This window comes from Borostomias antarcticus (genome assembly GCF_949987555.1).
Source record: "Borostomias antarcticus genome assembly, chromosome: 7".
In the NCBI taxonomy this organism is placed as follows: Eukaryota; Metazoa; Chordata; class Actinopteri; order Stomiiformes; family Stomiidae; genus Borostomias; species Borostomias antarcticus.
In genome coordinates this window covers 2,107,259-2,135,009 of record NC_140240.1, presented here as the reverse complement: position 1 = coordinate 2,135,009, position 27,751 = coordinate 2,107,259, and the positions used below count along the sequence as shown (strand labels likewise).

Genomic DNA, 27,751 nt, shown 5'->3' with positions numbered 1-27,751 from the left:
AGAATATAATTTCTCATGACATATTTCATACTCTGATGTGAGAATGCTCTGGAGGTCTATTGTGAATACGACAAAACTCATGATTTGAATTGTAGGCTACAGTAAGATACCAAGTAATGGAAGTAATGGACTTGGATATGTAGCCCAGAGATTGCTGTAACGTCAACCTCCTGCAGCGTGCCATGACCACGTAGCCTAGGCTACTGTAGGATGCTGATGAGACTGGCGAAGCAGTGGGCGAGCGACTGCAGTATCCTGGCAGACGCTGCATCAATGGAGCAAACGCAGTCCTTTCACAGTCTATGATCCCACTATGTTCGGATTTTAATCGTCGACATGACCAGCGGAATTGATTGATACAAGCAATACTGCAATTCGACAATCCTATAGCGCATCGGAAACTCATTTTTTCGGATACCGAAACCCCGTTTCTAAGATTTTTAATGGAAAATGGCGATAGGCATACAGTCTTGCAGCATCGCCTGCTCGGTATCTTTCCAGATTATCTTGATATTCAGTGCACCGTGGCCTGGGGCGCAGGGTCTCACATTCCCTCAGCAGTACACGTAAGTATAGTCTATAATATCGCCAATTTAAGACACCAAACTGACAAACACAATGCGTTGCCTAATTCGGAATCGAATGTTTGTGAATGAATGGTAAACATTAAGGACCCATTTGATGTTATACCTGCAAGCCTACCTTCAACTGGATGGAATAATGGTTAGATGAATTTGTAACATAAGTAGCCTAATATTCAGCCATTTTTTCCACTCCGTAGTCTACGGAATAATGGGATATGATCTGATATGTCCCATGATTAGGCTACTGCAAAGTGGGAATCTTGTTTATTTAGGTATCAGGGAATTACTGTACAGCAGGTTGTTTTATGTTTGGAAATTGTCTGATTGAAAATGATGGTAATCTGCAGGATTAAAAAATAATGAATCTATTCACAACCTGCAACTTTTTCTTTTCTTTCTACTTTTTAGTTGCGACCAGCAGCTCTATAGGTCGGTTGGTTGGTCCACAAAGCTTTTCATGGCTAACTCAAAAAGTCCTTGACCAAAAATGCTCTAAATGTGGATCCTGCAACTAGAGACCATAACTATGCCAGAAATAATTACCATGATTCGTTCATAGATGGCGCTATAGTATCCGATTCAAAACACAAATTTCAGAATGCCGGCATTTCGACAGTAGGCTATTTGACGAAAATGTATGAAACTTGATACACTTTCCTCATGCGGAACAAATTTGCCTCAAGAACACATAAGAGCCGGGTTTCCTGAAAAAGAACCTTCTTAAAGGAGAATGCTCGTTTTTGACAACCTGGACCTTATTTACGGCATATTATAAGACGTTTGACTCACCGAGATAACTTTGGTGTAATTCGGAGGCCTGTAGAAGAAATTTAAAATCCAGCGTGAGCCAAGTATATCCATGTAATGGCGGCGGACGGGGCACTGAGAATGCAGCTTCTAAAAAATCTATTTTCTGCCGCGAAACGGTTGTTTTCATCAATCTGTCTTTATGAATCGCTAGTTGTGCTTACATAGAGCGAGGGCTTGTTGTGGTTTTTCACATGCCTCTGTAATATGATCTTTAGAAACATCTTTAGAAACGAAATAGCTCACTTGCTCCAGCATGCATGCGCACAGAGCACAAACTGGCTAGTCTGGCTATTCTCTGTCTGTAGGCTAGGCTACACTCGCGGCTCACATTCTGATCTCTACGCTACGATCGGCGTCCATCATATTCTAAGTCATCTTCTATATCCTCAAAATCTGATAAATATTCAGCCATATTACACACAATATTCCAGGCACCAACAAGCCGATCGTAGAGTAGCTAGAGAATGTGAGCCACGAGTGTAGCCTACGGACGGAGAATAGCCAGTCTGCGCGCTGTGTGCATGCGTGCTGGAGCTAGTGGGGAAGCTAGTAAAAACACGAGGCGAGGCTAGTAAAAACATTACAACAACTGTTCGTCTTCCGGTCCAGACCGGATGATTATGCGATGCGTCATCGCGCTTCCGCTCTAGACCGGCGAAACAACAACCGAACGAGAAAGGTCGCAGAATAGGCTGCACATGGGCACTGAACATGCACGTATGGTCGCAGCTATTGCAAATTTGTGCTTGTTTTTTTCTTAGTACTAGTCACTGCATTTTCATGATTTGACATGATTTGGCCTGTATGCCTATACTTTTCAAAAACATAGACTATTTCTGTGCAGCTTCTTCTTTTTATTTCTTTTTACAAATCTTTGTGAAAAATATAATATCTACACTATCATTATAAACATGAACAGTTCACAGCAGATAGGAGAACAGGGTAACACTTTTCGTAACTATCCTTTATAAACCTTTTTTAAAATAGATAACTATTACCAATTGGTATGTAAACGTACTGGATGATCAGTAGGCTAAGTGATTAGTAAATAACCTCTAACCCACAACTCAGGTGGAGCCTGCCGTATAACTGACCTTTGACTACTAGTGGGACATTCATGATATCAATACATCACTATTAGGAGATTTAGATAGATAAGGTTAAGGCTCCATATGCGTTGTGGGTTTGATCTACAAATGGGTTAGAATTGGTTTATTGAGAATATTTATAAAATGTAAGTGTTATCGAAGGCGGTAGTTTCAGGTAATAACTGGCTGTGAAGGGTTAGAGTAACTGTTTATGAAGCAGCAAGGTGTGCGTGTGTGTCTGTGGGTAAACAGTTTGTTTAGTACTACAACAATCCTCCCACCTAAGCACTTATTATATTATATTGCACTGTACTTTAGATTGTGATTCTTGCACTTTGCCTTCAGCACTAGATTATGCTCTTAGTCACTTGTTTTAGAAAGAAGATGCACTTGTGAGTTCTGGCAAGTAGTAGTACATTGGCTCTTCCTACGTTAAATGCAATTATTGTTAGTCGCTTTGGATAAAAGCGTCTGCTAAATGACTGTAATGTAATGTAATGTTTGTATAAAGATTACAGGGGCAGATTTTTCTATATTTCATATCATTGCACTGGCATATTAAAATGGGCCCCCAAATTCCAAAGTCCATGCCTGATAATGTGTATTGAGTACATATGATGAATTGGTTCCTTCAGAAGGAGCGGCAGCCCTATCCTTGTCTCCTCTTGTTTTCTGCTGAGTGCTTTGAAACGGCCCCCATGCCCTGGGTCTCTTCATGTAAGCTAAATGAAGCAGAATCGCCACACTGAAGAACAGCAGCTCCTTCCAATTAAGAATTAATACTGCAGCAGTCAGGATTCATTCCCTCTCTCAACACTCTTCCCTCAATGTCTTTCTTGCACTCTTTATCACCCTTCCCTCTCTCTATCTCCCTCTTTCTCTCTCTCTCTCTCCCTCTCTCTCTCTCTCTATCTCCCTCTCTCTCTCTCTCTCTCTCTATCTCTCTCTCTCTCCCTCTCTCTCTCTCTCTCTCCCTCTCTCTCTCTCTATCTCCCTCTCTATCTCTCTCTCTCTCCCTCTCTCTCTCTCTCTCTCTCTCTCTCTCTCTCTCTCTCTCCCTCTCTCCCTCTCACATCCCATACCATCCCTCTCATCCTCCCTCTCCCCACAGCTCTGTAAGTGAATATGGGTCACCGCATGCAGTGCTCCTCGCTCTGTTGTCCCTGGGGTGTAGTGTATGTATGGCAGGTAACAGATGATTGGGCAGCTTAATTTCATCACAGCTCTGCTCTCCGTTCTCACCTGTCCCAGAGGAGGAAAAGGAAACAGTCAGAGAACCCAGGATCGTGCTTCAGCTGGTCTGAGTCACACAGGCTAATGTTACTCTGCAGATACCGGATGTGGGCAGAAGTCATGTAACAATGCCTCTTCGGTTGTGCGCTTGCATTTCCAGCCCTGTATCTCTCTGAAATGAAAAACACCATTTTGTTTCAAATGTTTGTATCTTGTAAAACACAATAGTATCTATTTCCCAATCAGAGTTCATATTCGCATGATACGACTACAAATGTTTAGTCACACTATAGTTATGTCTTTTGTTCAGATTTCTTCAACTGTAGCAGGGCCAGTTACAGTGCAGTCTACATGAGTGCAATGGGTTAAAAAAGCACCCATTATCTTGTTTCAGAATCATTATGTGGCTTCACAAAATGAGTGATTAGAAAACCTTTGTTGTTGATACCACATACAGTATATTTTCATATTACTAAGTATTCTGCAGTTTTTAACTATTGTGCAGTTCTTAACTAACCCCCCATCCTGTATTGTGTTCCTAGGATAATGCACTGGGCTAGGCGCATCGAGCAGGAGATCGACAGAGTCTTCCAGCACATCAGTGGAGCACAGCAGCTGAAAGGGGTGAGACTGTTGTCTATATCAGTCTATAGACTGTTGTCCTATCTCAAGTCTATGACTTAGCAATTTACCCATTTGTAAAGAATATTACATTACATTTTAATGAAAAATCAAGGTATCGTTATCTTCAATTGCCCATTTACTAGCATTTGTCAGGTCAACAAGCATGTAGGAACCTTTGTTTGGACCCTTTTATTGGAATGACCTTTCATCATTGGCTGTCGTGGTTGTGAGGTAGCTGTGGCTTTTTCTGACGTCTGAGTAATGAGGGGACATTTCATCTGTATGATGAGCGAGTTTGTCCTTTTTTGCTGTAAGGGTGAATGATCTCAGAGTATTCACTTGTCAAAAAGCAAAACGTGCATGGGTGAGGGATGCATGGGGGCAGATGCCCTGTTCTGTGAGAGATGACTGATGACCATGGCTGGTGTCCTCTGTGTTCGTGCCACAGTAGAGCAGATGGTCTAGCAGCCTGCAGTGAAGCCTTGATGTGAGCCATGCAGTTTTCCCCTCATTAGTTCATTCATCCATAATCCTACCCAGTGTCTGAAACAGACTGGGTCTGCATGGGAAGAACATCCCACAGAATCCACAGCTCCAAAGTACTGTAGAACCTTCCCTCTGGTTGGGAAGGCTTTGAACTACTGTACCACCCAACTGCACTGCTAATTGAAATTGATTTATGAATTCCATGGACTCCACTAAGGCCAGCACATATTCCCCCCAAAACTGTATTATCCATCTCTTTGCAATTTAATAAAAACATACAATTGTTATATCTGTCAGTACATTAGATGAGAACAGTTTGTCACAATAACAGGAGAACTAAATTTATATTTTCATTCAACATACAGTACATCGTGGATCACATCTCAGAAAGTAATTTAATGACAGAATTAATAAGACCTGAGGGGTTGGGAAGGGTAGCCGCTTGCAGCCGCTCGTAGCCTACGATTCAGAAGTGTCTCATCGCACAGTGTACATTGTTATAGATTTATTCTAATAATTAAGAAAAGAGTAGTCGAGAATGCCAAGGTTCATCTTTGCAAGTCCAAGCTGGTTACTTTTATTCCAAATAGTTCACGAGTTTGCAAAGTTGGACTCACAGAGACGGGCAAATCCACCAAGAGCAGTGATACTCATCAAAACAGAGCATTATAAACACTATGGTTGTAACATGCATATGCAAATACTTCACTAGCCAATTATCAGTGAGTAGGCTAGGTCTGAGGGTCTGACGAAGACCCACACGGGTCGAAACGTTGTCACCTTTTACCTAATAAATAGTCCTGTGGAGTAGTTGTGTGCGGACCTCAACCTTACTTTACCAGATGTCATTTTGTCCTGCTCCAGCGTGGTGGATGTGCTTGGCATACATTTTATTGTATTTCATCAACAGCTGAAGTAAACATTTACAGAGATCAAAGACAGCTGGGTGGAGGGGACCCTGGTGAGGTCTCTCCCTGGTGAGGTCTCTCCCTGGTGAGGTCTCTTGTCATAAAGGATTGTTTGGGCCTGGGGATAGTTGGGTCAGAGTAATAAACAGAGGACAACTTCTCACTTTATTATTATTATTTAAGACCGGATTCACAGTGTAAATTTCCTAAGACAATGTCTTGAGCAGAGAATACACTAATTCGAATTTATCTATCACAACATGGTCGTAACCAAGGTTACAGATGCAAGTTGCAAGAAACTTATAAGATTGCAAAAATCGCACAGTGTTTAGAAGCCATAAGAGGCAAATGCCTGACACCCCATTATTCCGACCACTCAGTACGTAGGCCGAAAAATGCACCACTGGTCCGACATCCCATTGGTCTGCGTCAGCCCATCATTCCGAAAATGCAAAACCCATTGCTCCGACGTCCCATCAAGCGGAGTTGTTACCATGGAAATGTGTACACTGTCGACGGTTGGGCACAGGCTACTGAGTGACTGACGTTTTTCATTCATTCTTGATCTAAGAACGTTAACAAAGGTTCTATCTATGGTTAGCTGCTTATCCTATGCAGCTCTGGTAACTCACGTAATAGCTTAACATTAGGTATGTGAATGTACCTGCATCACAAATTCATATTATTAAAAAGAGTAATACCTTATCAATGTGATCCTTCCTTCTTCGCCGATGCCTTCTCGGGAATGGGTAGAACAGGTGGCAACGACGGTCATCCGAGCGGTGAACGCAGTCAGGAACGAAGCATGGCACCATGCTTCTGACAGCTAACGCATTAGCTAGCCAACGTTACAAGCAATATACACACACAACACAAACTAAAACGCTAATATTAACAATATTAACACTTAACAATGACAAAAATGTAATTTATGAAGAAGCAAGTTGGAATTCTGAAGCAAGTTTGAAACTGTTTTAGCGAGAGAAGTGTATCATTCGCAATGGTTTTTGGGATGCGTAGTTTTATTCACTCTTACAATATGCAAATTATGTACACAGTTTTGTACCATAACCTTTTTTTTGTTGGTCATTTTTTCGTCCCCCCGATTAACGATTAATTGTCAGAAAAACAATTGCGATTATTACAATAATTGTCAGAGTTGTTGACCTCTCATTTATTAGAATGCAGTCATACTGTATTTACTCATATGCATCTATTATACATACAGACACACACACACACACACACACACAGCTATGTGCTTTTAAAAATAACTCAATTACTTACCTCCAGTCTATTGGTCTCCATGGTCTGGAAAAAGCTGTATGACAAACGATTCAAGATTTCTTTACTAGTTATCATAATGTATAATTACTGTTTGCACTGTATACAATGTGCTCTTGCACAGAGCTGTGCTCTATACTGGTAAACACCTAAAATGCTCTGTCTGCCTGGCTTGTGTGTGTGTGTGATCAGGAAGTGAGTCAGGGACATGTATAAAGAAGTCTGAATTCACATCTGTTACATAGACATGAATTGATTGATTGGTTTTTAAGACAGGGACAAGGTACAGTAGACATTTACCATATAGATACTGTATTTTCAGGTGTCATTCCTGAGTGCATCCTGCTATCTGAGGCTGTCAAGATATTGTGAAAGGTAAATGTAGCATTTGAAAGCTAGTGTTAACTCTAGATATATTTAAATAAATAGACAGGCTTTGTAGGTGCACACATTTATTGTGTTTTATCACAGACAGTGATAAGGAAATCATTCACTCCGCTGCTCTACCTTCCACAGAGAACAGGTCCCAACAAAATAAAGGATTCAACAAAATTTCACTTAAAAAATGATGTACAGTACATACACTCAAATTAACCCCTTCTAGACTTTTGTCATATTTTATTTGCTTTGGGTGCACTGTGGAGCGTTTAAGTGAGTTTGTCAGTGGATGCTACAGTGCCGAATACTATTGCATTGCGCTAGTGTTATGCAAAACGAGTGGGCGGCGGAAAATTATCTCAATCAATCATAATAGGTAAGTAAGTAAAATGAGGCCCTATGTTCAAAATTCTGAACTGTCACTTTAATAACTTGTTTCCTGTATCACAATATCAAATTGAAGTTTGTATTTAGGCAGGGCTTAACCCTTTGACGAGTACATTATAGATATATAGATAAAGCTTGTCTTACTTTTACTCGATGAGCTGTCACACTGCTTTGGCAACATGACATCACTGAATCAAAATGCCAGCTATACATTAAAAGGGCTGATACATTTTTTAGGTTGTATATAAAGAATGATGTCTAATGTAACTACAGTGATGCAATACTGTATTTCCAAATGTCTTGCAGATCTACAATGAGAAGAGAAGGCAGTTTAGCCTGGTAAAGAATTCACCCCGAGAGATGGTGGAGAAGGTGGCCTCGGATATAGAGAAGCTTCTAGCCAAGAAGCGTGAGGCACTCGATGTAAGTCAGAATTTATATTTATACTCCCACAAGAAACATACAATAAAGAAAAAATAACAAAATGCAATTCAATAACAATTCACTGTTTCCTCTCACTTTTAATTTAAGAATGTTCATCAAATCTAATTTCATTTCAAATGCATTTCACAGGGTCTTATACATTACAGATGTGCATTTAATTAAAGTTATACCATGGTTTATACCTTGGTTGAATACTCAATTCTGATTGGCTGCAGGGTGTGCATTGTTGTTCTTTAATCGCACATCTCTGGATGTAGTATAGTCTATTTGTCTTGTTACTACGAGGTGCCGTGTAGTCCATGATTCAGACTAATCTACCTCTTACTGTACATACAGTACACATGCATTGCCTCTTGTATAAATATAAATTGTTATTGCATTCACTATTGAACCTCTCTCTCTCTCTCTCGCACACACACACACACATACACATACACATAGGTTTTTACATACTTCATGGGTTGGGTTGGATTTGGCTAAATAAACATATTTTAATTGCATTCCCATATATTTTACAGTAGCTGAAGTGTGTCATCCTGTCCTCAGTACTAATAGAGGACCTTTACTTTCTTTGTTTTCTAACTTGAATGTATTTGATTTTCAGAGGCTGGCTAGAGAGGCCGAGCGCCTCCAGAGAGAGCATCCATGGCAGGATAGCAAGGTACAACCCAGACGGACACACTGCATCAGCAATACTGTTTTGCTCACACAATCCTCTACTGATAAAGAGTGACGACTATATGTAAATAAATCAATCAATCACATTTACAGGCCACTTGGGCTGAAATATTAGAATTCCCCCTGCTCTTGAGTTAAAGCTACAGTGTAAGCTTGAGTCTGTGTTTAAGCTCTTATGGTAGGAATGCCACTTCAGGAGTGGGTTCAGTTGCCAAAGCTGCACCCTCAAGCAGAATGTGTAGATCATAATCAGACTGAGATCACTAGTCAGTCCAAACTCATACTGTAGATGAGCTGGTTCCTCAGCGCTTGGATGTCTGGAGCAGGACTGAGTGTGCCGGGCCTGGAAGCCTCTGCTTAGCCCTACGCACATTGGCATTCCACTTTCACACTTGGTTTAACCCATTAGCTCAATTCCCAGTGATGCGGGACCGGGTCTGTCGCCCCCGTCGTCCCCTATGGCAGTGACTCCTCTTCATTAGGCACACGCCAGAGACCAGGCCTCTCTTTTCACCCCACAGAGACCAGGCCTCTCTTTTCACCCCACAGAGACCAGGCCTCTCTTTTCACCCCACAGAGACCAGGCCTCTCTTTTCACCCCACAGAGACCAGGCCTCTCTTCTCACCCCACAGAGACCAGGCCTCTCTTTACACCCCACAGAGACCAAGCCTCTCTTTTCACCCCACAGAGACCAAGCCTCTCTTTTCACCCCACAGAGACCAGGCCTCTCTTTTCACCCCACAGAGACCAGGCCTCTCTTTTCACCCCACAGAGACCAGGCCTCTCTTCTCACCCCACAGAGACCAGGCCTCTCTTTTCACCCCACAGAGACCAAGCCTCTCTTTTCACCCCACAGAGACCAAGCCTCTCTTTTCACCCCACAGAGACCAGGCCTCTCTTTTCACCCCACAGAGACCAGGCCTCTCTTTTCACCCCACAGAGACCAGGCCTCTCTTTTCACCCCACAGAGACCAGGCCTCTCTTTTCACCCCACAGAGACCAGGCCTCTCTTTTCACCCCACAGAGACCAGGCCTCTCTTTTCACCCCACAGAGACCAGGCCTCTCTTTTCACCCCACAGAGACCAGGCCTCTCGTTTCACCCCACAGAGACCAAGCCTCTCTTTTCACAACAACTTAATACAGTAGCAGTCCGTTTGTTTTCACCACATCGAGGCGTAGGCCTGGGGTAGACACTGCAGAGCATCGGCCCCCAACCAACGGTGCCAGTCCATGACCCATTCGTTGCTGGACCGCACGGAAAGGATAAATTGTACACGAGCAAAACTCCACAAAGCGCGAATCAGGCCCACGATTGGACTTTACAAGTTTTCATAATATCCACTCATCATTTCACCTTTTCACAGCACAAATACCCACTTGCATTATTGACGGGTGAAACGGTAGTGTTTTGAATTACATCAACACGGAACATCTTTTTATAGCTCAGAGTGTGAATATAGGACTGTCGAGCACTGGGCTGTCTTCCATACCTGCGCTCCGTCACTCTGGCTCCCACACAAGCGCATTCATGCAGCTTCTCTCTCCCACTGGCAAAGTCTTGTTTACTACAGTAATTATATAGTTTATATTTAGACATCAGACACCGTTTTCATCACTTTTTATTGGCGGTAATTTTATTGCAGAAGTCACTCGCACCATTGTTATTAGGCTACATTTTCATAGCCATAGAAAGAAGCCCAGATGAACCTGACAAGAAAAAGTCTGTAGTGCATTGTTACAAGTTTAAAATATTTCTATATTGTTTTAATCTTTTTTTAATCTTCTGTTGGTTTTAGGTCTGTTTATTTAAAGGTGCTCAGTTTGATTTTCTTTGGCCACTAGATGGGGCAGTGGTGCAGCGTATCAGATATGAACAAGTGGGCGTTTTGACTCCATACGGTGCCGTTAGCCTGGTATGACCATCTCGATCTAGCGAGCTCACTGCTTCGCTCCACAATATCGGTCTGGCCTTCGCCCCATAGAGAGCGATTTCGTGGGCGGGGGTACTTGCCTTGACAGACAAACACCTTCAGCCAATCAGCTACTGATTCTAAATTCCTTCATGATAACTGTGGGAATAGGTTAATTTGGGAGCCCAAAATGTTACACCACACTGCAGCACAGCCATGACGACAATGTTTAGCCATTGTTTTGTAATGTAACTGCACATATTGGAGCATATTCCAGAAAAGCATTCTATTACACATGCTCTCTTACCTGATACTTACCATACCATACCATACCATTTTATTTATAGAGCACATTTAAAAACAACAAAGTTGACCAAAGTGCTGTACAAGTCAAACAACAATAACACACAAAGAACACATAGTAAAACATACGCAGTATGTCACATGAAAAAGGACAAGTCTCTTAGGCCATGTCAGGAAAACGCCAAAGAATATAATATAATATAATATAATATAATATACTTGATGGAGATAGGGTTATCCACAAAACCTGTGCTGCAGTAAAGCCAGGCTGACCTGATCTAACAGGTGTCACTGCATCCCTCATTAGTATTGCTCCTATCCTTACTAACCCCATGCTGGCCTCAATCTTAGGTCCTCTGATTTACAAACACAAATGCCCGCCTCCAATAAACACTGCTAGTACTACAAGCTTTGTAGCTGACAAAAGCCAGCTTACCAGTGGCCCCATCTAACAATCATGTTATATACTATACCATATTTTATTCATTATTTGTTTTTCAGGATTGGGATATGAAGTATTATGACTCAAAGGCAGAGTTGGATTATGTGAGTCTGTACTTTGTTTGTATTATGTAATAGAATAGATTTGCCAAGGTGTGCCGATTGCTCTGTTGTTGATGTACAGCAGTATTAGGGAAATACAGGCTTTAACTCTATTGCAATTGTAAATGTTGTTATCATAATCATATTTGTGTGTTGCGTATGTGCGTGCCTGTGGGTGTGTATACACACATGCCTGCTTGCCTGTGTTTGTGTCTTAAGTATTCCTTGCAGGATGGTGAAGGGGAACCAAAAAACCCCTATCATCGAAAGTTGGAGTTTGTGTATGACCCCTACTTCAAAAATAATGTCAACTACTCCAGCACAGCAGTTCAGATCCCCACAGACATTTACAAAGGAGGTGAGTAGGCCCACAGGATCTGAGGGGTATTACAGGAAGCTGATTTGAATAACTCTAGCTTAAACATCATCTGAGTTCATTTAACCAGATAATTAGTCTGAATCAACGGATATAGGTTTCGGGAATAAGTCTTGTCATTCGTTTATTACTGCCCAATCAGACTCATGTGGGGGTTTTTTTTGGGGGGGGGGGGCAGGCTTCCCTTGGCATTGGAAGCTCTGACAAGTTTCCAGTTTAACTATATGATGAGCAAACACAAATGTCCACATTTATCTGTGATATAGTAGCAAACAGACAGATGTTAGTGGTCTGAAGTGTGTGTCTCCTTTAGCCCCAGTGATCCTGAATGAGCTGAACTGGACTCAGGCGCTGGAGAAGGTGTTTATAGAGAACAGCCGGGAGGATCCGTCTCTCCTGTGGCAGGCGTTTGGGAGCGCCACGGGAGTAACACGCTACTACCCAGGTACTGGAAATCCCCACCTCACACCAGAACTTGTTTTGGTTTGCGTTAACCAGGAAGTGGTTTCGCATATTGACGTCATGAGACTGAACTGAATTGAATTGAACTGGGCTTTGAATGAACTGAAATGAATTGAATTGAACTGGGCTTTGAATGAACTGAAATTAATTGAATTGAACTGGTCTTTGAATGAACTGAAATTAATTGAATTGAACTGGGCTTTGAATGAACTGAATTGAATTGAATTGAACTGGGCATTGACTGAACTTTGAACTGAATGAACTGATTCATGAAATGACTGATGAAAATGCAAAGCTGTCTTGAACAGTGAATATATGATATTGATTGCATTACTGACCTGTTTCTGTGGTCATTGTTGCTGGGTGAAATCATTATTGGGTTGGGAATGATCAAGGTTTGTCAAAGGTTCATGAGAAGGGTAATAATAGTTTATTTATTCTGATACATGCACCTTTAGTGCGGTTTTGACAAACAGACCCCAACTAGACTCGAACTAAAAAAGTGTCAGGCTGAGCCCTGGCTGGCAACCACGAAAAGTCAAAACCGTCACAGTGTGCATGTGAAAATGTACTTGGCTAATAAACTGAATTCTATGTCTGACTGCTACCTGTCTCTCTCTGCAGCCACCCCATGGAGAGCTCCTGATAAGATAGACTTGTATGACGTTAGACGGAGACCCTGGTATAATAGCTGTCTTATTTACTATAAATATAACATAATATGAACGGTTCATTTCAATAATTAAAATGATGATCATTTGACAGTTATCTACCTGTCTTCTAGGTACATCCAGGGGGCCTCGTCACCTAAAGACATGGTTATCCTTGTGGATGTGTGAGTTAAGATAGCGGTTTAAATTTGCTGGTGTTTCTGTCTGGGTGGGAGTGTACGGTACGGTACAGTATGTGTGGGCATGCATTTTGTTTGTGTGTGTGTGTGTGTGTGTGTGTGTGTGTGTGTGTGTGTGTGTGAGTGTACATGGACATGTGTGTGTGGGTTCATGTGTGTATGATGACACCTTTATCCTGGCCCCACCAGGAGTGGCAGTGTGAGTGGTCTCACTCTGAAGCTCATAAAGGCGTCAGTTATGGAGATGCTGGACACGTTGTCTGACGATGACTACATCAATGTTGCCAGAGTGAGTTTGTATGTAATTACAGTTCACTTTACAGTTGTGTCACTTAATAACATCAGCATCCATGTCATTCCACATCCATCTCCCTCTCTTGTTCTCCCTCTTAACCCTTTTAACCCTGAAAGTACAGTGACAACATTTTGAATATTAATTGGATTTTCCCTATAATACTAGAAAGTGCAGTTTCTCAGCTTTCAACAAGTGTTGGAGTGAGGAATTTTTTAGATTTGTGAGATATTTTTTTAATATTATTAAATATTTGTTAGATATTTTTTTAAATGTTGCCGGTGATGTGGTCGTATTAAAAGGGTTAATCATTTTCAAATATTACGTAATGCTTTCCCACGTCCTGCTGATATGTTTCAGTTCAATGAGAAGGCAGAAGCTGTGGTCCCTTGCTTCAGACACCTCGTCCAGGCCAACGTCCGGAACAAGAAGATCTTTAAAGAGGCAGTGCAGCAAATGCAAGCTAAAGGCACCACTGATTACAAGTCTGGTTTTCATTTTGCCTTCCATCAGCTTCTAAATGTAAATAATGAAAACCCTAACACTTACAATAACACACTGCTATTGCTATCTGTTTATTTAGGACCTTTAGAACTGTAGCAGCTGAATTTGTTGGTCAACCAGGCATTCTGTCTAGGTTTAGTCTACTTAAATCCATACTACTCTGTTCTAATTTTGTTGTTTATTTAATTGCATTTTGAGGGACCTGAGGTCATTCAACTTTGAAGTTTATTTCGTGACACATCATTGACAATCGGACACACCTTTGTACTCTGGTCTCTTGCCTGTTGTTAATGTTATATAACGTTTTTCCAGCATTTTATCTGTCTTTTTAATTTCATACATTTTCTTTTTTGCTTATCAGAAGACTAATGTTCCAAGAGCCAACTGCAATAAAATAATCATGCTCTTTACTGACGGCGGAGAGGATCGAGCGCAGGACATCTTTGAGCAGTACAACTGGCCCAACAGGACGGTCTGTACTCATCCTTTTTGAAAGTTTCAATCACCACTTCTTCATTATTTTTTATTTGTAAAATACTCACATTGAATTCCTATGCTCTTTCAGGCTTGATAAAATAATACATTTGTAAAGAGATTCATTTTTTTTGCTTTAAATTCCCTTACTCCAAGGTACGAGTGTTCACATTCTCTGTGGGACAGCACAACTATGATGTCACACCCTTGCAGTGGATTGCCTGTGCCAATAAAGGTGAGTGGGGCTCTTCAATCAATCAATCAATCAAAGCTTTATTTGTATAGCGCATTTCATACCCAGAGGCAACACAATGCGCTTTACAGAGAACAAGGGAGGTGGGCATACGACCCACTCTCTACATATTCCAGAGGGAAGCAAAAAAACAGTAATCACCCGGGGGCCAGATAAGTGAGCTAAAATAAAGGTGAGTGGGGCTCTTACAGTAGAGCAGGGGTGTTCTCATGTGTCCAGTCAGAGGATGACTCTCTCTCAGCTCCAGTTGTTCACCATTTAATCCCCTTGGCTATGAGTGCCTCCGATATACTGTAGCTTTCAAGTTCACCATTTCTCATACAGTGTGAGCTAGAGGTCTTCTCGGGTCTAAAACGTGGACCCGAAACCGAGATGGACCCGAGACATTCGTTCCGAGATCCGACTAAATCCGATCATTTAAAAAAAATATGTATACCAGACCTGATTTTGTCCGAGAGCAGGAGTAGGACAGAGACCCGAGACCCGAGTCGGATCGGGTATTTTACGGATCCGACAGGTAGTAGTAGCAAGTAGCCTAGTAGCATTAATCGCTTAGGCTGTCACGGCTGTTGGATTGCATGCTGTTGCATCACAGTTGGATGGAATTGCGATTTATCCTCTCAATCTCGACAGGCCTCTGCCGCTAGGTTTGACCTCTTTATATTCATTTTCTTCCAGCATTTTCTTTTCAGGTCTCACTGAATTCGCGTCATGTGTTTCTCTCGGGTATTACGCATAATGATAAACAGACCCGAGGTAATATCGGATCCACCCGAACCCAATTGACCATAATAAAAGCGTGGGAAATGTGGACCTCGGGTCTGGTTCGGGTCCTCTCGGATTTACCCGACCCGTGAAGACCTCTAGTGTGCGCCATAACAGTGGGCTCTGTTTCTCACCCCTCCCCTCTCGCTCTCTCTGTTTTTCTTTTCTCTCTACCACCCCTGCCAGGTTACTATTTTGAGATCCGTTCCATCTGTGCCATCAGGATTAACACCCAGGTGGGTTCGTCTGGGGCCTCTCACACAGCTGAGTCCTGCTCAGGGTCGATCCCTCCCCCTGTTTTCCAGCTGAAACATCTCATAAATCATGTAGTTGTATTCTTCACTGCACTGTTCCCTGAGGTCGGTGTGTTTTTTTCCAGCTTGTGTAACGTTCCTGTGTGTCAACAGGAGTACCTGGATGTTCTGGGCCGGCCCATGGTTCTGGCAGGCAGCGTAGCCAAGCAGGTTCAGTGGACCAATGTCTATCAGGATGCATTGGTGAGACAATACTGTATCCACGTTGGCCTCACACATGCTTTAAACACCACTGGAAGCTCTGGAGATTGAAGATATCTGTTGAGTCATGATGAGCTCCTGTAATGCAGGTTTTTTTTGCTACCACGATATACATGGAAAATATTTGTCTTTGTAGGGTCTGGGGCTGGTGGTTACTGGGACTATGCCTGTATTTAATCTGACAGTGGAAGGCAACTCACAGGTACAAACTATTCTAAATGAAAATACTTTACTTAACATTTTAATTTAAATTTTAATTACATTTTTCAATTTCCATTTCCCTTTCGTTATATTCTCTTGATGCAGTAGCAAGTCGTATTTTTAGTTCAGTTAAAATGCTATCAATCCATTCTCTCTTTAAATATGTGTTTGATGTTCCTCCAGAATCAGCTCATACTAGGTGTCATGGGAGTGGATGTTCATCTGGATGAGATAAAGAGGCTTACACCCCGATACAATGCAAGTGTCTTTGAACATCTCAAGTTCATCTCAGTTTCACTTTTTCACAATGTATTCAGTCTATTTAGGCATGAACACTGTCTGCTCTCCTTTTATCTTCAGCTCGGTGCAAATGGATACATATTTGCCATTGATCCAAATGGATACCTTCTCCTGCACCCCAACCTTCACCCGAAGGTGAGTGGAACTTTGACAGATCAGAGCCTCTGATATGTATTCAAGAAATGATTGGTTAGAGTAAATCATGTACAGTGCACACTACACAGTGATATTACAAAACTGAAAAGGTTTGCCTTGTTAGTGTACAGTATAATCATGTAATAGCCTACCAGATACAGCCTTGCATTGATAAGCTCAGAATCATCACTGTAGGGGCGCCCGGTAGCTCACCGGGTAAGGCGCACACCATATGAAGACTAGTTCTTCGTGCGGCGGACCCGGGTTCGATTCCCGGCTCGGGTCCTGTGCCGCATGTCCTCCCCTCTCTCTCTCCCACATTTCCTGTCTCTCTACACTGTCCTATACCATTAAAAAGCTGAAAAAAGAATCTTCACTGTAAACAAACATCTGAAAATTGCCCATTATGTTGTTGTTTTTTTTTGGGGGGGTGTACAGTATGTGGTTTCTGCAGTGCACTTGTGTTACCTGTGTGTGATATCTCCTAGCTTGTGGACCTCCCCGAACCAGTAACACTAGATTTCCTGGATGCAGAGGTGGAGGATAGCAGTAAGCAGGAGGTCAGTATAAACCTGGGGAGTGCCCAGTGGTTCTGGAAGGTTCTAGGTTACTCCCCCCTGCTCCTGATGTACCCATGAGCAAGGCCAGTTAGCTCTTGTGTGTGTACGGTACAGTGGGGTGAATTGTTGCTGCATTGTTTTGTTTTTACACTCCAGATCCGTCGACAAATGATTGATGGAAGACCAGGTGAAATGCAAATAAAGACACTCATCAAATCAATTGACGAGGCAAGTCATTGCTATTTTGTCCACTTAAAAAAACGATTTATTGGTGTCTGTATAATATGTACTGCATTTTGTGTTGAAGGCAAAATCTTAATTGTCATGGATTGTCTTTCTTCTGTTACAGCAATACATAGATGAAGCATTTCGGACTTACACCTGGACACCCATTAATGGCACAGATTACAGGTGAGTGACAAGGATCAATATGATTATCTGTAGTTTATAGGAACAGTTGTTTTGTTTTAGTTGGTGAATGTGGGTGGAAGTTATCTTACCCTAATATATTATTTCAAAGACAGTGTTGCCTTTTGATTGTAAAAGCTGAACTGATTTCTTATCCACCATGTATCCCTATGTGCAGCCTGGGTTTGGTGCTGCCCACCTACAGTGAATACTACATCCAAGCAGACCTGAGTGACGTGATGTTGCAGCTGCAGTGTGAGTAACTTACACACTTGTCTTCTTTCTTTAAAGTCGCACTGAAACGGACGTTTGAGATCATCTAACTTCCGTAGTTTGACGTATTTCCGACGCAAACAAGCTATGAGGGTGGGACATATGTTTAGAGGAATTTGATTGGAACATTGACAAGTGGACGGGTTTTAAGAACTTTAGAGAGATTCGATAGAAGGATAGCGTTGATTGACGGGTGGATGTCGTGAGATTATTGGCCTAAAATCTAAGGTACCTGTTGTCGTCATTGCACGTGACCTACCGTTTTCCAGGAAGTAAGAAACTATATACTTTGATATAAGATTACAACAAAAGTAGAATTTTGAATTTTTTTGGGCATACATCGTTGAATAGGTGAACACTATGAACAATTAGGTGAACCAAAATGGGACAGAATGCTTTTTTCATTTCAGTGCGACTTTAAGTCTTCAGTAACACAGAAGGAATATGCTGATAACAACCTCACACTCTCTTGCAGATCTACAATCTCTGTTGCCCAGCAACTTTGAATCAGGGGGCCATGTGTTCCTGGCTCCGAGGTAAACAGTCAGAATCAGAATCTTTGTTTTATGCATTGCATTTTTTCAACGTACTAGGAATTTGCATTCGGGTCGTGGTGCATAACAGATAACATTGGACCGATAACAGGGACAAGACAGGACAGTGCAAAGACGGGACAGTGCAAAGAGCAAGTACAAAATGCTAGTGTAAAAAAGGATAATCTAAGAAAAAGAACAATATACAGAAAAGTAGTGCGGTCGGTCAGTGAGTGTGCAGAGCGTTATGTGTATGTGAGTGTGTGCATGTGTATATGATGTGTGCGGCGTGATAAGTGAGTGCGGTGCGTCCTAAGCAGTACATGGTCATGGGGAAGAAGCTATTGAAAAAGATGCACACACGCACATCCACGCCTGAGTAGGGCAGGTGCTGAGCTGAAAAGTATACAAACTACAGTATAAAGAAGAAAAAAGCTTGCACACTGCAGGGCTCCTTTTTCAATATTTATTGCACCACAGAAGTGCTGGCGACGTTTCGAGCTAACTGCTCTTCATCAGACTGTTGAAGCTACCTCTCGAGGATGGAGTTAAAAGCAGAGCTGAAATCCACAAACAGGGTCCTGGCGTAGGTGCCTGCGTGTTCCAGATGCTGTAGAATGTAGTGAATGTTTACTGCGTGCCTTAATGTGTGTCTATATGTGGATGTGTGTGTGTGTGTGTGTGTGTGTGTGTGTGTGTGCATGCATGTGTATGTTTGTATGGGTGTGTGTGTATGTTCTGTACCCAATCTAATCATTGTTTGATCCTACCTACAGGGAGTACTGTAAGCGTCTGCATATCTCTGACAACAACACACAGTTCCTGGAGAACTTCCTGTCTCTCATGGTGGAGATCACACCCGAGTCAGAGGACTGTGAGTCCCTCTGTTTCTAGAGTATGTGCTTGTAGAGAATCAGGCTCTCAGGTTTGCCTCATTAAAGATGCCTTATTAAAGTAAATCACTTGAAGATGGCTAATTTGACAGTAGACGATTAAAGCCATGTAGACAGCCAACATCCTCAACTTTGTGTGTGTGTGTGTGTGTGTGTGTGTGTGTGTGTGTGCGGGTGTGTGTGTGGGTGTGGGTGTGTGTGTGTGTGTGTGTGTGTGGGTGTGGGTGTGTGTGTGTGTGTGTGTGTGTGTGTGTGTGTGTGTGTGTACTCAGGTGATCAAGGCCTCATTCACAATTTGATCTTGGATTCTGGAATCATTTGGCAGCTTGCGTCCAGAGTGTGGAAGAACAAGGAACTCAATACGTGAGTGAATTCAAATGTACATAATACTGTATATACTGTACAGGTGCCGTATCCATCTAACCATTTACATATATTCTCTTATGCCGGGCTCAGACTACAGGATTTTTGGGCCGATTTATCCCCGATTCACCCCTCCCGACAATCGGAGGAGAAATCTGGTCTTGAACGTTGGTCGGGGCCGATGAGGGGTTTAATGTGAGGGGTTTACAGATCCAATCTTATACCTCCTGATCGGCTCGCAGACCCATCGGGGCGGCCCCGATAATATTAAACATGTTTGATATTTAAGATTATTACGTCCCGACTTTACAAGTGAGACGGCGAGACCAGTGGTTCGTTGCTCCCTTGGGGACGATAAGATCCTGTAGTGTGTGCTGAGCCGTTATTTTCAAATCTTGCTGTATGTGCTTGTTTGAGATGCGCAAGAAGAATATCTGTTAAGATTCTCCTTATGTGCGTGATGTAACCCGATTTAGAAATTGGTTAGGAATTTAAATATCCTGTAGTGTGAGCCCGGCATTAGACAAAAGGGATTAAAGGGTAATAACAGTCAACATTGTTAATAAAACCTTGAAACACCAATAGGAATTATAATTATTATAGGACCTCGAAGGATCTTTAATCACCTCACAGCACACATAATCACACGTGGGCGGCGACATACAGTATCACACAACACACATGCAACTACAGGCATTGCTGGTGGAATTTGTCCTCAGCGTTTTCCCAGCTGTCCTTCAGGGGGTATTGTGAGTGACAGGATCCTGTGCTTCAGGTACGGCTTCCTGGCTCTATTTGCTGCGACAGACGGAGGAGTCACACGAGTCTTCCCCAACACGTGAGTGAGGCACCGTATACATGCAGCACAAGGGCTATGGTATTAGTGACAGGATGAGGGAACCGATGAGGCTTAATGGTCAAAGTTTGTTTGCTGATGATGTTTTCCATTTTCTGTTTCATAGCAGGTGTATTCATGCACTATCTCGTGAATGAGTTGTATTTTATTGATCTGTCTTAGTGCTGCTGAGTCATGGGATGAGGATCCTGAGCCCTTCAACTCCAACTACTATCGCCGCAGCCTGGACAACAAGGGCTACATGTTCAGACCACCTCTCCGAGCCTGTGAGTGGCAGTCTGTAGTACCTAGGTGGTACCAGGAGACCATCCTGATCTTGAGCCGGTGATATTCCTGACTCCAGATAGAATTACTCGTACTGTGGGATTTCCATAATAAACCAAATACTGTAGTAAAAGCAATTATTTAAAACATAAATAGGCTTTCTTGCTCTATTTTCTGCGACTTCTTGTAAATTCTAGACTTTTCGAGTTTTAATATACCAAATTTGTTAAAATCATGACAATAACTAGCTCAATCAATTTTTCATGTCAAAATTACACTGAAATTAGGTCATTTGTCTCTATGAATTTTCATCAGAAATCCAGGATAGCCACAAAGATGGCCACCAAACAGACCAATGGGACAATATTTCGAGTTGGGAACATCAAAATGAGTTTACTAGACACCTTGAGAATTACAAAAAAAATAAGTTAGAAAAAGACATCAATGGGGTGCATGGGGACCCCACCTTCCAACTAGACTATTAAACTTGTGATTAATCATGATTAATCATTTATCATGATTAATCAAGGCGAGTATTCCCGCCCACTATAACTGCTCTACAGTAGATATGGGGATGGCCAGGCTTACAGTATCTGCAGAGAGAAACACTGTCACAGAATGGGAGTTCACTAGATCAGGATGGTCTCACAAGGCTACAGGACATAGGTGGTGTTGGTGGTGGTGGGGGTACTTCTCATCTATTTATGGCGAAACTGGCGATTCTCTCAATCTACTTGGTCATTTCTTTAGAGTTGATAGGGACATTTAATGATAGCTACATTAAACTTGCCTGAGAAGCTGCATGTTACTGCAATGTAGCCAGCTACTGTGTATCGAATGCTGATTGGTAGGCAGGCCTACTGTATGATACGTGATGAGCAGTGACAGTTGGAAAGGAAAATGGAAAATATTTTTTCTTATACTGTATGTTAAAAACCTAGGAACAAATATGTTTTTGTTGTTGTTTTTTTTTACTTTTTTTTTTCAATGATCCCAGTTTTTAAATGTATCAAAGGGCCTGACGGAGGTCCCTAGTTGACTAACCCTGCCACAGACCTTGGTTTAATACTCACATCACCATTTTTGGTTTGGTTGCGCTTTAACCCGGTCAACTCTCGTCATAGCCTTAGAGGATCCAGTGAGCTCCGAAAATGGCACCATCGGGATTCTGGTCAGCTCCTCCATAGAAGTCAACTTTGGAGGCAAGATTCTGAAACCAGCAGGTAGGGAATGATTATATGGATGACAGTTATTTAAGGAGGCACTATCTTCCTCCAAGGCTTCCATATCTCGGGTCTCTGTGAGCTTACAGTATGAAATGCCCTTTATGGTGTAAAACATCTCACTGTATGTTCCTGTTCCGTCTCTCTGGATGCTTAGTGGTGGGAGTGAAGCTGGACTTTGAAGCCTGGGTAGACAAGTTTAAGATCTTGGCCAGCAACGTGTCAGACAGCCGTCAAGGCTCACACAAGGTACTTTACAGAACAGTCTGACGAGAAAACACTACAAGCGAAGAAATGAATTCATTGCATGACTGTGAAGTGATTTAGAAAATGCTCAGTCTGGGTTCGGTTTGCTTTGGACAGTGTGGACCATCCAGAAGCTGTGAGATGGACTGCGAAGTCAACACAGATGTGAGAATCCCTCCCCCTCTTTCTTGTGTTGAACCCTAATGAATTGGCCCAATGTCAGAGTATAAACGGTGTTGCTGTGATCAAGGACTTGAATGTAGTTTTGAGTAGAATGTGATGACAAATATGCAGGGGGGGGGGGGGGGGGGGGGTCAACAGGATGGTCGGAATGTAGCTCTACTCTGGCTGTGTTGTAATAATTCATATGATACCATGTGTCCAGGACCTCCTTTGTTATCTGATTGACGACGGTGGGTTCCTGGTCATGTCCAATCAAAGGGATCACTGGAAAAAGGTATGTTGCTTCATTGTTAGGGAGACCAACTCGAGTCAGAACTACCAATAAATGGTTTAGAGTCCTTTAGAGCCTGATGCTGTATGTTTACAGTATACTGTCAAAGGGAAACATAGTCAGCAGCTGTCACGCTCACAGCCCTCATGCACTGTGTATCTTGTTGCTCCAGGTGGGGCTTTTCTTTGGCGAGGTGGACCCCTACCTGATGCATGCCCTGTACAACAACTCCATCTATACCCGCCGCCAGTCCTTCCAATACCAGTCTGCATGTGAGCCTGTAAGCAGCAGCCACACAGGGGCGGCACCAAGGGGCATCTTTGTGGTGAGATACCCTACCTATTATGGGACATCACACAATGTGATCTAATCTGATTTATTCTAATCTAATCAACCAAGCCTACAGTAGATGTATTTAAGATTTCTGCATTCATATTGAGTATGGTTGGATGGCACTATTATTATTATTATTTTATTGGATGCTTATTTGATTTGTCTTCATGTATGTTTTCTTTTTTCTATATTTCTTTCTGTTATTGATATGATAGGAAAATGTATCATTCTTGTATATGTTGAAAATCAATAAAATGTAAACAAACAAACAAACAAAAAAAAAGATTTCTGCATTTCTGAATAATGGATTCTTCCTCTCTGCTCCCCTTCTCTAGCCATCCATTGCCGACGTGCTGAGTGTTGCCTGGTGGAGCTCTGCGATGGCATGGTGAGACTATTCACAAGACCACGAGTGCTTTTTAACTCACCCTCTGTCATTGAGGTGTGTTTCTCACTCTGACATCTTCTTTTCAACACTTTCCCGCCACAGTGCTGCTGTGCTTTAAGACTTAAAAGATTTCCCCCTGTGGATGAATAAATTATCTATCTATCTATCTATCTATCTATCTATCTATCTATCCATCTATCTATCTATCTATCTATCTATCTATCTATCTATCTATCTATACTCCTCAAAAGTAGTTTGGAAACGTTTCGGTCGATTATTTCTCCCCTTTAATAATACCAATTGGTATTGTATTTTATATGGTTGGAAAGCCTGATTAATCTATCTATCTATCTATCTATCTATCTATCTATCTATCATATGTCTATCTATCTATCTATCTATCTATCTATCTATCATATGTCTGTCTATCTATCTAGTATCTGTCCATCCATCTATCAGATGTACAGTACTGTACCATAGAAATGTTTCTAGCACGTCTCCCCTCCTCTTTGTGCTGTTCTCTGCTCCAGGTCTCTGATCCAGCAGCTGATCTATGGATTGGCCTACAACAGTTGGCTCTACACAGGTTTGTGTTCATTAAAACATTTGTGAGGAATGTTTTGTGGACATGTAGATGTGCAGTGTGAGTGATGCTGTATGTGTGAATGTATTGCAGGCGATATTCTGGCTGCAGGGTTTGAGACCAGGGCAAGCAGCTGTGTGACCATCCAAAGTCAGTTTTACTTCACGAACACCACAAACTCGTATAACGTGCTGCAGGACTGTGGAAACTGCTCCAGGTGGGTGAACATGTGTTTGCGGTACACTACTGTACAGCTCAGAACAGCTCCCTCCTACCTCCAGTCCATGGTCAAGTCCTACACCCCCTCCTGACCACTACGCACTGCTACCTCGGGGCGAGTGGTTGCCCCGTCACTCTTATGCTGTGTTCACACCGGGCGCGGCGAGAGAAAATTTGCGCCGCCCAGTTCGCCCAATCTCGCTGCGGGAACAATGGGTCGCCTCGCCGCCGAGTTCTGCGATTCGCGCCGCCCGCCGCCCAGTTCGCGCAAATTGTATTGACTTTCTATGTAAACTTGCCGCGCCGCAGGAAAAATTTGTGCCCGGTGTGAACACAGCATTAGGCTTCTGCAGTCGATCGACGCGATCACGGCTCTCACCTCTTCAAGAAGTACCATCAGTATCCTTCCTTTTAAACACCTTGTATTTACCTCTGCGACAGAGGTAATGTTTTCGGTGGTGTCTGTTTGGTTGGTTGGTTGGTTTATTTATTTATTGGTTTGTTTGCAGGATTACTCAAAAAGTACCGGAGCGATTTTCATGAAACTTGATACGACCATACTGTGTCTCAACATGAGACACGAGGTTTGAACTGGCATAAAGCTCTCGACCTAACGAATGCAGCAATACCAAATATCTCATGCTCATGCGCACAGAGCCACCAAATGCATTCATGGATGGATGTCTCTGCTCTCCGAGCACCATTTGTAGTTATATTTTTCTTCTCTTACACTTTTCTTTAGCACTAGATGCTCTTAGTCACTTGTTTAGAAAGGAGATGCACTTGTGAGTTCTGGCGAGTAGTAGTAAACTGACTACCTACAGTACGTTAAATGCAATTATTGTAAGCCGCTTTGGATAAAAGTGTCTGCTAAATGACTGTAATGTACTGTATATGACTGTATGCCCACACGCAGCCTGTACCGTACATACGTAGATGTCCATTGTTTTTCCTCCATAGGCTATTCCATGCTAAGCGGATCGAGAACACCAACCTACTGTTTGTTGTGGCTGAGACACTGCCCTGCAGCTCCTGTGAGATCGAGAGACTGACCCAGGTCAAAACAGAGTGTATCCTTCTTGTAATCAATGGCTTCATTTACTGATGAGTAAACAAATGTATCAGTTACCTCTCATCTCTATTGATATCTACTGACATCCGTAATCAGAGTTGGATAGGTTGTTTCTCACACAATAGGCCATCAGTATCTCCTTAACCCATCATAGTTCAAGAGGAGAACCCATGTGAGGTTCTGAGCTCTGCACGGTATCGCAAAGGCCCAGCGACCTGCTTTGACTACAATACTGGGGTAAGAAGATGTGACAAGTACCAGAGAAGTCTACTCTGGCCATTGCTTTTTTTCTATATGTACAGTAGCAGGTGCTTGCTCTCACATTATGTCTCTTCTCTGCTTATATTGTAGGAGAATACTACCGAGTGTGGGCGGGGCCACTCCCTAGACTCTCCAATGGGAACCCTTCTCTTTATTCAGCTGATTCTGGTTCTCCTCTGTCTCTGACCCTCGGGCTAGACCCAAGGTCATCCTCTTACTTCTGCCATCACAACTTTGTCCTCATTATTCCCTTCAGAATCTTTGTCTTCACCTCAGGTCGTTTTCGACCTCTGCCAAAACAAGTGTTATTTTGTCTTCCATGAATGCCAACTTCTTCCTCTCCATGTGCTTATCGTCCTTCCTTACTGCCTTGCCATTATACTATACTGTATTCCCTAATGCCGGGCTCACACTACAGGATATTTAAAATCCTAACCAATTTCGAAATCGGGTTACATCACGCACATAAGGAGAATCTTAACAGATATTCTTCTTGCGCATCTCAAACAAGCACACACAGCAAGATTTGAAAATAACGGCTCAGCACACACTAAAGGATCTTATCGTGCCCGAGGGAGCAACGAACTACTGGTCTCGCTGTCTCACTTGTAAAGTCGGGACGTAATAATCTTAAATATCAAACATGTTTGATATTATCGGGGCCGCCCCGATGGGTCTGCGAGCCGATCGGGAGGTATAAGATTGGATCTGTAAACCCCTCACATTACAAGATCATCTGGGCCGATCATCAGCCCCGACCAACGTTCCAGACCAGATTTCTCCTCCGATTGTCGGGAGGGGTGAATCAGGGATAAATCGGCCCAAAAATCCTGTAGTCTGAGCCCGGCATAAGCCTCTAGAAAAAGAACAGTCACTTGTTTTGTTACAGGGGGATCATATTTGATTATGCACAAAGTGTTTAATTATGCAGATGCATAAAGCGTACATAATGTATCTCTAAGAGCCACCCAACTGGTTTGTGTGTGAATGGGGATGTTTTAAGAAATGTTTTTTTCTTTTATTATATGCATCCACAAAAGCTTGGTAGGGTTCTTGATGTGCTTCCAAAAGCCAAATAAGAAGGCTCGGAGAGGTTCGAACAGTGAGAAAACAATAGCCCATTACCATCAATTGTTATATTGTGGTCTTTGTGGATGTTATGAAACATATTGAACAGATACACAATGTATTGACTATATGAACACACCTACATGTATCTACCATGTTCCTTCATTTGGAAATTTGAATGAGAGATTCTGAAGCCTCATGTTGTATCTTGTACAATAATTGATTTCATCTGATAAGCTGATGCACTTGTGTACGCTATTGTATGGGGAATGTAGCTTTTCAACAGCTTGTGGTGTTTTCTTGTTATGGCGCTGCCACCCTGAACATTTGTGGACTCTCTCGTGGTCTGATCTGAGCTTAGTCCCCATCGCCTTTGTGGAGATAGAAACAGTGATATTTTTGACAAGCTTTTTGATGAAATATTTGTATGCTTTTTTTGTTTGTTTTTTCGCCCGCCTGGTGTTCCATCCAGCAGTGCCTTGGTGCACTCCTATTGGTTGGCCAGGACTTGGATCTAAAATCAGGAGACACTTGGAGAGAGACAACCTGAGGCCCTTGAGAAAGGCACATTTGAATCTGTGGACTTGATGGACCTGTAGTTATTACCAAGTGCATCTATTGGGCAGCCCTAGACTGCTGAGCAATTAGAGTTGAGAGGTTTGAATTTTCTGTATGGACTAAAGGACTGCACAAGGTGAGGGGAGACTGCTCAGTCCTGGGTACATTTCCTTGGTTCACATTTTATGAGCAAAGCACAGTTGAGACAGCACAGTTGGACAACAGCTTCTGTATTACAGCTCTGCCCCAGAGCATGAGGAATACCCCCCTCCCCCTGTTTTTAGTAGAAAGATGACCAAGAGAGGTGTGGAACATGGAGGAACAGAGACACTAGGGTGCTGTGTCATCTCTCTGTACACTGTGGCTGTGAGTCAGCCCTGGACCAAAGCACATACACCAAACGACAG

General features: G+C 42.5%; 1 protein-coding gene across 1 annotated transcript; it reads left to right on the top strand.

The window, feature by feature from the left end:
• Positions 1 to 450: 450 nt before the first annotated feature.
• cacna2d2b (calcium channel, voltage-dependent, alpha 2/delta subunit 2b) lies at positions 451 to 25,904 on the top strand (the record flags this gene model as incomplete). Its single annotated transcript, XM_084440957.1, has 38 exons — positions 451 to 566; positions 4,258 to 4,339; positions 8,089 to 8,205; positions 8,831 to 8,887; positions 11,621 to 11,665; positions 11,894 to 12,020; positions 12,352 to 12,483; positions 13,125 to 13,182; positions 13,285 to 13,335; positions 13,540 to 13,639; positions 14,003 to 14,164; positions 14,508 to 14,618; positions 14,777 to 14,855; positions 15,825 to 15,874; positions 16,046 to 16,135; positions 16,290 to 16,355; positions 16,538 to 16,612; positions 16,715 to 16,789; positions 17,278 to 17,349; positions 17,506 to 17,577; positions 17,699 to 17,760; positions 17,936 to 18,012; positions 18,506 to 18,566; positions 19,340 to 19,437; positions 19,729 to 19,819; positions 20,595 to 20,657; positions 20,838 to 20,941; positions 22,064 to 22,162; positions 22,320 to 22,411; positions 22,526 to 22,573; positions 22,794 to 22,865; positions 23,035 to 23,187; positions 23,531 to 23,583; positions 24,114 to 24,169; positions 24,260 to 24,383; positions 25,346 to 25,455; positions 25,612 to 25,694; positions 25,809 to 25,904. The coding sequence occupies 38 exons, from the start codon at positions 451 to 453 to the stop codon at positions 25,902 to 25,904; spliced, it is 3,279 nt and encodes a 1,092-aa protein (XP_084297083.1).
• Positions 25,905 to 27,751: the final 1,847 nt, after the last annotated feature.